This window comes from Toxotes jaculatrix, chromosome 8, assembly GCF_017976425.1.
Source record: "Toxotes jaculatrix isolate fToxJac2 chromosome 8, fToxJac2.pri, whole genome shotgun sequence".
NCBI lineage: Eukaryota > Metazoa > Chordata > Actinopteri > Toxotidae > Toxotes > Toxotes jaculatrix.
The window spans coordinates 24,130,637-24,142,825 of NC_054401.1; the positions used below are offsets into that span (position 1 = coordinate 24,130,637).

At 39.7% G+C, this 12,189-nt stretch overlaps 1 protein-coding gene across 1 annotated transcript; it reads right to left on the reverse strand.

The window, feature by feature from the left end:
• Positions 1-662: 662 nt before the first annotated feature.
• LOC121186523 (uncharacterized protein C18orf19 homolog A-like) lies at positions 663-8,291 on the reverse strand. The gene is made up of 4 exons (XM_041045275.1): positions 8,149-8,291; positions 3,189-3,666; positions 2,189-2,300; positions 663-1,891 (listed from the first exon to the last, which is right to left on the reverse strand). The coding sequence occupies exons 2-4, from the start codon at positions 3,611-3,613 to the stop codon at positions 1,610-1,612; spliced, it is 819 nt and encodes a 272-aa protein (XP_040901209.1). The 5' UTR covers positions 3,614-3,666; positions 8,149-8,291; the 3' UTR covers positions 663-1,609.
• Positions 8,292-12,189: the final 3,898 nt, after the last annotated feature.

The window sequence follows — 12,189 nt, forward strand, 5'->3', positions numbered from 1 at the left end:
TAAAGTATGACTTTTTTTGGCCCATTTTGACACCATACTATACTATGATGTTTTTTGGCACATTTTGAGGTCATACTAAAGTATGACTTTTTTTGTCCCATTTTGAGGCCATACTATACTATGATGTTTTTTGGCACATTTTGAGGTCATACTAAAGTATGACTTTTTTTGTCCCATTTTGAGGCCATACTATACTATGACGTTTTTTGGCACATTTTGAGGCCATACTAAAGTATGACTTTTTTGGCCTATTTTGAAGCCTTACTATTACTATGACAATTTTATCACATTTTGAGGCCATACTAAAGTATGTTTTTGTATGATTAAAAAGTGTGTACATAGTTCTACCGGTGGGCCAGATTTTACAGCTAAGTTACAGTCACTGGTGATTCACAGTGATTGCTTTAAAGTGATAGTTGCTGATAACAGACTGATTAAATTTACAATCATGTAACACTTATGTGTCTGATCATAGTAGACCAAGGCGGTAGCAGGAAAACCTTGTTAAGAGGTTGAACAAGTTTAACTGATTATGTAGAAGTAGAAAATTGTGTTACCTCCTCTTTCAGAAGCTACATAGCCTAACATCTAGTACAAACACAAGCAGTCTTTATTTGTTGTAAAGTCTCACATGGCCTGTAAATGTAGCACACACACTTTGATGATTAGCCTTTCACTTTATTCATTTGTGGTTTGAACCACACATCTGTTTGAAATTCTGACATTTGTCTATTTACCAAAGTGCCTAAGACGTTTGTTTGCAAAGTTGTACACTGTGAACATTTTATTAGGTCCATGTACACAGTCTTTCCTCTGTTCATACATACTACTGTATGTACTATAGAGTACCCACTGGGTGTTTACATGTATGACTGACGACTCATTAGCCTACATGTAAACTGACATGTACTGCGACTATTTCTGTCCCATGAGCAGCCTCCAAACAATCATCTGACTTACACATACACAGCTTTCAGTCACTACATAAAGTGGTACAGACACCAAAATTATGTAATATATTAGTTTTGGCTATCAGATAAAAATACATTAGAAAAAAATCTTTTCTTTCTCATTACATTAGAAAAGACACAAGGTGATACCTGGTCTTCAGAAAGGCTTCAAGTTTTATTTTCCTTACAACCAGATGCATTAGTACTGCTTACTCCCCATACAGTCTTTAACTGTATGCTTCTTTTAATACTGTTTTTACACAGGCAAATGAAACCTAGACCTCCTTTCCCCCATATATACATATTTAAAGAGAAATGAGAACATGCCTCAACCAAGAGGTAAAGTCCAGATCACTTGAGCCTGTGTAAATCCAGCCAGAGGTGACTGAGCCAGATTGTAGCATTGCCAGGAGTCTGCTAAGCTGATGTCTAGTCTACACTCAACAGTGCATCGTGGCAGGGTTTAGGCAATGAGGGACAGAGTCTGACACTTAGATAGACAACAGGTGATAACTAGGATGTGTGAGGTGACATTTCAGGACAAAAGATAGTGCAATGTCTTACTCTTCTTTCCAGAACAGTCTCAGAAGTGCTGTTTGTTACTTGCCCCGGGTTCACTGATAACTTAATTCGGGGCCACCACATGTAAATGTGATCTGCTAATCGTTTTTCTTTCTAAAAAATGCTTTTCCCTCAGAGACTCTGTCTTTGGTTTCCTGCAGTTTCTCAGAAAGTTTGTCCTTAGTCTCTTCCATTTTCTCAGAGATGAGCTCCTTTGTTTCCTCCATCTTTTCTGTAAATTTCTCCTTCGTCTCCTCCATTTTGTCCTGGAAGTATTCTTTGACTGGTGGTGGTGTGGATAAGTAGCCGTGCTTACGGAGATACTGAACAGATAGTGACGTGCCGCCCAGAGTTACCGTGTATCTTGCAGGTGTGGCAATCTGTGAGAAAACAAAGGAAAAGACTCAGTAGAGCAAAATGATTTCGCTAATTTTGTTGCAAATTACTGTGTAATGACAATAAAGTCTATTCTTCTAAATGAACGCCTGAATCCATCCCTCGTAGATCACTTGTTAGATATACTGTATCTCCTTTATCAAATGTAAACTGACTAAAACAAAGCCTGACAGTGGGTGTGCCTCAAAATAACAAAACACCAAAATGACAAGGATCAGTGCCTCAATGAAGCCAAATTATTCAAAAACAATAAAACCCCAGAGGATCCTGGGTTAAATTACCTTGTACATGGCGTACGCAGTCAGAGCGTAGCCACTCGAAGAGTCTTTCAAAAGGCCAACTAATGACTCTGGCAGACCAATCATCTCCAGGAATGGTACCACATTCACACCTCTGAGGGGAAAACATGAAGAGAAGAAAAGAAAGATTTAAAGTGGTTTCCAACACACACACACACACATACTGCAAACTGTTCCACTCATCTTAGTGTGACGGTATAAGTCTACAATACTATACAATACTATGTGTTATTCATACTGTTGTCACATTACTGACAGTGGGCGCTCTATCAATCAATTCATATCAGTGGCATGCTCTTTCCGTGGTACTGAAGTGATGTTGATTTATTTCACATTTTGCAGTTTACTGTGTGGATTACTGCCATACATGGCCCCTGGTTTTTCAGTAACATCAGACCGGGTGTGCTGATCCTGAGTTGGGTGTTTTACAAATCAGATTTGGCTACTGCAGCAGCACCTGTGACTGACAGACAGTAACCCTTTCCCATTATCTTGAGAAACACTAGAATCCCTGTGTACAATATTATACAGATGTATAATATGTGAAAATTATCAAAAGCTACAAAACTATGTGCATTATTATATGATTTAATGAATCAATACTTAGATAATTTTGGCTAAGGCACAAATTATGAACCCACAGAGCAAAACCATGTTACTAGATGAATATTTTAAAGTGATTTTAGAAATTACAGGCTTGAGTTATTATAAGTGGCACAGTATTTTAATCTCACAGTGAGTTACTAAACTGTACCATGTGTTCCACCAGAGATATTAGGAATTTTATAGTAATATTAAATGGCTTAAAACCTTTGGCAATTTTTATACTGCGTTTAGGAAAAAATTACTGATTTATATTATCCAGTGACTGGGGAAGAGGGCCCACAAACAAAGCCTCTCCAACCTTCCGGCAGCAGGTCTGTCCCACCCCTGTTTGGAGGTCAAATGCAAAGCCATAAAGTAAGGACACAAGCAGACTCACTTCATAGCAGCATAATAGAAGGTTCCAAACCAGACGGAGGACGTAACCAGATGTACAGGGATCATCACCTTCCCATATTGTTTGAAGGTCTTTTTAAACCTCTGGAACAGACCGATGGACTTGTCCTGCAGGGGGTCCACCTCTGCAGCATCAGGCCCAGGTTCCCATTTCTGGTCCACCTGTGTTGGAGGTACAGAGCTGGACTGTGGATCCTCTGGAGGTGGCTGGTGTTTTGGCTGATGCGCTGCCCTGCTGGAGGCCGAGGTTGAGAGCCAGTGCCGGCCCGTAGGTGGCTGTGATGTCAGACGGAGGGCACAGCAACACAGTGCTACTGCTGGCTCAGGGACGGCAACGCCCACCAGCAATGGGCGCACGGCTGCCATCCGCCACAGTGCCCCGCGAGTTAGGATGCGATGCATTATCATCCTCCTGTTCTCCTCTCCTCCTTCTTTCTGCTGCTGTGATGTTCAACCACAGACTGTGGGGTCAGACAAAGCAAAAAATTATTTTCTTTAATAAAAGATTAATAATTTTTTAATAATCACAATAATACAAATGTAATTATATAGTGTCAATCCAATTAATGTCTTTGAGCTGCATGTTTTGTCTCACTAAGTGCCCAATATCTTAAATATTCAATTTCCATGGAAAACTAAAGCAGGGATCAAAACAATTACAAACACATTTGATTTCCATAAACTGGCCCTAAGAAAACCACCAAAAGTTGATATTTGAGAACTAAAACCAGCCAAAAATCCACCTTTGCCAAAAACATAGTTTACATGTTGTGACTCAGGAAAAGAAACCTTGCAGACCTTGAAATCTTGTAGAAGAGGAATCCTAACATCCATAGCACTCCAGTAACTATTTATTTACATCTATGATAGGATGCGATATAGCAAAAATATCATATCACGATTTTTTAATAGTAAAATCACGATCACGATTTTATCACAGTTCATTTTTACAGTGAAGTTAATTTAGAACCAAACTACTCTCTATGTAAAAATGTAGCCCTAAAGACAAAAAAAACATTAATTTTAATTAACTGTTTATGCAATGTTGCAAACATGTGCCAAGTACCATGGACATTTGGAAAGAATGTAAACATACTTAAGATACTTAATATTTTCCACCGTTTGCTACTTCTCTCATATGGCGTGCTTTTATCAAAGGCTTGTGTTATAGCTGGTTGTTTCTGTGTAATGTCTTTAGCCGTTACCACTGGCTGATGTGTGGTTGGCCTCGCTGCTTGGCTCTCAGCAAATTGTTTCGGATGCTGCCTCTTCAGGTGGTTAAAGAGGTTCGTTGTGTTGCCATCCGAAGCTCGAACCTTCTCTGTGCAAACTTTGCAAATGACAGCACCGCTCGTACTTCGCAATGATTGGTTGGTCATGTTCATGTGAAGCGGGCTGTTAGTTGCCCAAGGAAAAAAAAACTTCTCATGCGTCTATGCGCAAGCGTAGAGCTGCAATTAATAGAATGTGCCCTATAGACGATAATACGATCTCTCTCCTCTGGCAGATCGACAACACTTTCTAATCCTTCACGATCATCATATCGCACACCCCTAATCTATGCTCTTTCCTACATACAGTTGGAGACAAAAGTATTGGCACCCCTGTCAGTTTGACATGTTTTGCATAAAGCAAGGGTTTAATGCAATTTTTTATTGAAGCAAACTAAATGAACATTTCAAAACAATGATGTGATCAACAAATAACAAGAAATTATTTTGCAGTCTGACAGAAATTTTACAAAAACATAATTGGTTGGTGACAAAAGTATTGGCACTTAGCAGTTAGTACTTTGTATGTCCGCCTTTGGCCTTTACAACTGCTTGTAATCTGTTCTTGTAGCTTGATATCAACTGCTGACACCACTGCACAGGTATTTTGGCCCATTCTTGCTGGCAGATAGTCTTCAGTTCAGTCAGACTGGAAGGCTTTCTTGAAGCAACTGCAACTTTCAGATCTGCCCATGACATCTCAATTGGGTCGAGATCTGGGCACTGGGATGGCCCCTGTAGAACAGAAATCTTCTTTTCCTTCAAAAATTCTGTTGTTGATTTTGCTGTGTGCTTTGGATCGTTATCATGCTGAAAGTAGAAACGTCGACCCAGTAGCTGCCTTGCTGATGGGAGCATTAGATCACAAAATATTTCTTGATACATGGTGGCATCCATCATTCCTGCTATGATGTGAAGAGTCCCTGTGCCTGCACTACTGAAGCGTGCCCAAACCATGATGGAACCGCCATTGTACTTTACAGTAGGCACCAGATGCTTTTCGTCCAAGGCTTGTCCTGGCTGTGTCCAAACATAGCGAGGGCTGTTAATTCGGAAAAACTCTATTTTTTGACTCATCTGACCACAGTACTTTTGAGAAGAAGCTGTCAGATTCACTTACATACTTCTTAGCATACTCCAGTCGCATCTTCTTGTGGACAGCTCTCAGGTAAGGCTTTTTGATGGATCGACATCTTCTGTACCCGTTTCTGCTGAGTGTTCTCTGTACAGTTCTTGCGTGTACAAATGTTCCAGATGTTTCCAAGTTTTTCCTGATATCCTTGGCTGTAAGTCCAGGGTTCTTTTTGACCTCTCGCACAACTTTTCTAGCACTTCTGTTCTCAATCTTTCTTGGACGTCCACATCTAGGCCTGTTTTCAACTGTAGAAGTCAGGTTGAACTTCTTGATAATTCCTCTCATTCTTGACTTAGGCATTTCGAACTTTTCTGCAATTTTCTTGTAACTGCACTTTCTAACTTGCAAACTGACTTCTTTAGACTTCACCATGATGCTTGGCTAGAGGGCAAGTGCAAGTTGAGTAAAACTTGGCTGTCCCCCTTTTTATCTCTGGATAAAGCCATCTAACAACTACCGACAGGTGTGTCAACACTTAACAACCCTTTCACACCTGTCTGCATGATTCAGTCTTGAAAAGTTAACAAAATATAAGAGGTGCCAATACTTTTGTCACCGACCAATTACATTTTTGTAAAATTTCTGTCAGACTGCAAAATAATTTCTTGTTATTTGTTGATCACATCATTGTTTTGAAATGTTCATTTAGTTTGCTTCAATAAAAAATTGCATTAAACCCTTGCTTTATGCAAAACATGTCAAACTGACAGGGGTGCCAATACTTTTGGCTCCAACTGTAACTTGGATACATTGCAGTTGATCCATTTCTTTTGTTGATACATCAAACATGCAGCCAGTAAATCACATTAGAAATAGCTGCTGTCTATCCTGTCTGCCTAAATCACAGTGATAACTGGGTGGCTCTCTGAACTTTATATGACCCCACTGCAAAATGTATGGAGTGCTGATATAAGGACACTTCAAGTGCAGTTTAAAATTCAGGACTTTGTGTGGTCGCTGTTCTCTCATACAACCATTGTGACATTACTTTGCTGATCATTCAGAAGCCTGCATGCAACCTTAGGTCTTCGGTTAGTGGTCTTTTGGTCACTCCTAAGTCTGGACTGTTCACTTAAGGAAGCTGAATCTTCAAGAACACAACATTCACTCAGCTGGCAGTTTATTAGGTACAACAAACTAAAACTGATGTAGTGTAATACAACAGTCCTTCCATATATTCTACCTTTATAAAGGTTATAATGTTTAGTTTGATTCAGCTGTGTGGTCATGTTGTTTGTGCTGCAGTTGAACTGTAAAGATTAAACAGAGAGGTCAATGTGTAATTTAGCACCTGCTTGTATAACACAACACAATTCAGCAGCACTGCAAACTGCAGCCTCCAGGATGACCACAAAGTTGAATCATCAAGTCAAAATAATCTTAGCACAAGCTGAACATTATAACCTTTATGAAGGAGGATTTACTGAAGGACTGCTTTATTAGACTGTATTGAAATTTCAGCTAGGTGGACCTAATAAACTGCCACCTAAGTGTATTATGAATTATGATCTGCTGCATTTCCTCTTATCCCCCATTTATGTTGCTAAATAGCCATATTTCTATGCCCTGGCTGTTCTGATTAAAATGTAAATGGGAGTAGCTTTTTTTTAGATAAACACTTGCCACATACATGTTACCATTCCACACTGCAGCTAGCCTCTGTGTTATCTATGATAAATACTACTGAAACCACCAAATCAACCGTAACACTGAAAAAAAATAACAGCCTTGACCTACATTCCTTCATGCACTAGCTGCCTCTTTATCTCCCCTTTCATTCACGGACCACACGGGTTATATACGGCAGATTAAAGGTCGTAAACATACCTGTATTATGATTGCACAAGCTTAAATGCAGCACCTCCAGCAAAACAAACGGGTGGGTCAGATTCATTAAGTCCAAAAATGTTCGTCTCCAAAAAATTTACTCGAAATTACGTTTTAAAAGATGCCCGCTGTACTCCCGCTGTAGATAAGAAATCAGGGCAAGGTTTACAATTATATTAGAAAACTTACTCCTAGCAGCTAGCCAAAATACTGCTGGAGCTGTGTGAAATCGCCACAATAACACAGGAAGCAGTTACACTTATCTTCAAAATAAAAGTATCCAGATATATGGTAGGGAAAGGTAGACAGTTGGAATTTGCCTTTGTCTTATTTTACAAGTTCCAACCGGAAGTGCGAAGCTTAATTCATGCTATCCCTACACTGGCAGCTATTTTAGGCTAGTTGACTTTGGCCAGTTTTGTCTGAAGGACAAGAGGGAGCCAGCTTTTAGTTCCCAGGTTGCTGGGACACAGTTAGCGGGAGGCAAAGCGAGCTTTCATCTCATTAAAGCAGACAGTGTTCCTTCTTTAGAGACTGACTGGCAGACGGATTTGCTCAGACCAGACTCTGAACTGCTGCCAACTTTGGCTTCTGACGCCTGACGTTAGCTAATTAGGTGTTAGCTAGCTGTGCTGCTAACCCACAGACAAGCATGGAAACAAGTCGTGAAGCATAGTAAAGCAAGAAGACGGGAGGCAGACAACACTTACGGTTGAAGTTACGTGCTGGGCTTAAGATAGAATTGTACTCCTCATCCCTGAGGGCCATGCGAAGGTGTCCGGGCTATGAGTCGTTCAAGGATCACATTTATCTTAGCAGCAGCAGCGCGAAGTGCGTGGAAAGCAGCATGTAACCCCTGCTACGCAGAGTACCATGGGAAATGTAGTTCGCGTGAGTCCGGTAGTGACGCTGCGAACGCTGGGAGAAATTAATCTCCCAGCATGCCTAGCGCAAGTCATTCTCGGGGGCAGGGGTATGGAATTGTGTGGCAGAGTGAACCTGTGAATGTGTCTCTGCATCCGAACTAGGATTCTTTACCTGTCAGTGGATCATCAATCATTTTTTGTTTTGTTTTTTTTAATCAGTTTGAATAACCAGCTGAAGTGTCCGTTTTACACAACGACACAGTGTCAAAATGTCCCTTACCCGATTCTCACATACAGCAGAAATTAGCCAAATAAAACTAATTTTGTTAATTGTTTGAACGCGCCTAACATGCAGTTGGTCTTTTTTCGCATTACCACCATTCATATCGCACCCATACCCAAGGCTGGCAAGGACCATGCGCCCAGACACCCTGCATTACATGAGTTCGACCAGCAGAGGGCTGTCTGTTTACATTCCTCAACCTGGACTCTCTTCTTTACCTGGCCATGCATTATAGAAAAAAGTCAGTTAAACTGCTAACCACACAAAAAAGAAGAAAAAGAAAAGAAAATCCTAGTGAGGTTAGTGTTATGATTTTGACTAAAAATCTATCTTTAATTAAAAATATGCTAAGTTTCAGCTTTGTTTTAAATTACCACCTGATGTGAAACTCATAACAGAAATCATTCCTGAAGTTAATTAGGATTCAGGATCATGCTCACTGATACTCTGCACAGCAGATGCTTGTTGACATAGGGGTTGAAACCAAGTCCTCCAGTTGAGGAAGAGCCCTCTCACCACTAAGCCTCCCTGGCACAGTGGAGCCATTTTCTCTGTGTATTTATGTGTGCACATTTGTTTCAGTTATTTGTATTTACCTGAGATTAAACTCCAAGCATAACCTGGGACTCGGTACAGATCAACCCTGCTGCAAGAGCCACCTGCTCAGCTCACCGGACAGGCTAATCCAACCAGAGGGAGGACCAGTCAGATCAATTCTGTGTTACAGAGCTGAAATCCATATTTGATGTTTGTTGTGTGTCCACCTGCCTGTAGAATGGGTTCAAAAGGGGAGATTGGTCATTCCATAAACACCAGTGACTGCTGGAGCAGTGTGGTACCTGAACTCAAAGAAGAACACCTACAATCAACAGCTACTCCACTGAATATTTTCATATTAACCATGGGTCAAATTATTGTGTGTAATGTGGAGGTGTTATTTGTAATGATGAACCCACAGTGATTAATCCCCCAACTGTAGTTCCCCTCAACTGTCTTGGTTCAGTGTTCCTACTTGAAAAAAACCTTCAAATTGACTTCAAATCACATTCATCACAGTCTCATAAGTGTACCTACTTTGTCCAGTTTAAGGTCCAAGAGAAGTTGCAAAGCCATCACATTATTTGAATAATAATAATAATTATTATTATTATTATACTGTTATTTTAAAATGTTGCGACATATTATCCCATCACAATGACACAGCTATTTTCATAACTAGTTTTTCCAGGTGTTAGCTTTTTACAATTATTATATATTTGTGAATTAAATGAATGAAAAGTCATAAGGACCAATAAACCTGAAGTATATTCACCTCCAATCTGAAATGTAATCTTGGCTTGTGTAGGTATTGTTTTGGACTAAACAAACTATTATTACATTGAGTAGAGTATGATCACACAAATTGTGGAGATAGGTTTAATGTATGGTTAGAACTTTATGAATATTTTAATAAACAATAAAAATGTGTGCAGTGCTGGAAATGACAGTTAAGGAACATGGGTGTAGTAAATCTTAGAAAACAGTAGAAACATATATTTGAAACATTTTTTTTGAACTGCAAAATATGGCACAGCAAAAATGTATATAAGCAATAAATAAATCAACATTTGTGAGAGTTTTATTTTTAAAATATGTAATGCGTAATGCATGTATGTCAGTGTGTGTCAGTCTACCATTATACAGTCTAGTCTGGCCCATTATAAACAGTTACTGTTGGCTGCACATCGTGTGTGTGTGTGTGTGTGTGTGTGTGTGTGTGTGTGCACATGCAGCACACTTGTTAGTGAGTGTCTGAATGAAATTCAAATCTAATGTTGTCTTAAACAGACAAAAAATAGCAGTTTTCCGTATTACTTGCAGCTTATCAGCATATATTTCATTTCCATCACACTCCCTCTGTGGGGGAAATGACATTTCTACAGTACTTTGTGAAAGACAGCAAGCAGGAAATTACATAACACTGTGGTGATCCTGTGACACAGATATGTTTTGTGTAAAAGATCATGTTGACGGTTTCACAATAAATGCTAAAATGTTTTCACCTTGTTCTGTTTAACCCGATGTTTAAAATGTTTCATCCATTCATCCATGTAGTAGAGTTCCAGAGACTCTGAATATCTACAGGTGACTACAGCATAACACGAGAAGCGATCAGTGAGAAAACTGTAATGATGATGTTTTGCCACAGCATGTATGCTCCTAAATAAAGCCATAATAAATTAAGCTGACTGTCAAAGTGGCTGTGAATAAATATAACTAACAGACTCCTAGCATCTATTAAAGAATTTGTGACAATTTCTCCTCTTTTATTGCAAGGCTGTCATCAGCCTGTTTACAGTGGCTATCACTGATACTTTTATAATTACAGTGACAATATAAAACAGTGTGACACTGAGAATACACATAGTGATGAACCTACAGAGAATTACCTGGATCGGAGCTCAATAGCAACATTCACAGCAGTTTTTCAAGGTGATGTTCTTGCTAAACCGATCCCTGCAATTTAGCCAAGAAAACCATAAAGCTCTTACTAAATCACATCTCACAGCATCATCATTATATCAGCGAAACAATCTGACAGTATAAAACCAGCATGGTGAGGAGGAAATCAAGATAACTGCACTAACAGCCCAGAGTCATCTCTAACAACAAAACCACATTTTTAAGTACTGCTGTTGTTTGAAAGCTGGATTTGAACTTTTGTTCATGCCAGAGAGGCAGCCTGAGTCTGATCCAACCTTTGGACACAACCGATCAATAGGCCTATACAGACAATTTACTACAGGATGCTGTACAGAATATAGGAAATCACATGGAAAAATTGCAGCCGCTATTTCCAACAACACAAACGACCAGTTAAAAAGGAAGCTGCCGCGGGAAAATGGTATTTCAGGTCGTGGCTAAAGAACTCAGAGGGGAGCTATACAATCTCAAACATGAAACAGTGTCAGTCTGCTTCACAGAATTTAAGACAGTATTTTGTGTGCAGATGTGATATTGTTGTGGAGGTTCTTCAGTAGGTGGCATTCAGACAGCGTTGCTCAAAAGGATCAAAATGAGTCTGTGAGCCGTTCGTCACCTCTTCTGAAACCCACTCCAACAGGCTGGCTTTAGATTCTGCCTCTCAGGTTTACCATTTGCTTTGAAGTGGCCACATACTGCAGCTGAGATGGGTTGTTTACTGGTGCAAACCTTTAGAATTCAAGTGTTTTCATGGCATTTTCTGCTGCGCCAAACAGTGTTGGATGAATAAAATGTCAAACTTTTTATTTTATCTGCTTTGCTTTCCTTCTGTACAAAGCTTCCGCAGTCAGGCTGTTCACAGTAACCACAATATCATAACAATAAGATGTTCTGTGCTGCAGCAAGACACAGCTGCTGCTGGCGTACTTATAAACAACTTAGTGGATGACTTGTACTATTTTTTAAGATGTTTCTAACAGCCGATGGAGGACAGTGATGTAAATGATCCATTGGTACAGTCACTGATAGAGAATTTATTGGTACTGGTGTTATGGATTTGATTTTAGCATTGTGTTTCTGGCCACTTGTTGAAGTCTAGTATTTACTCTTAATTTAGTTCTGTTCTGGTATCCACCAGA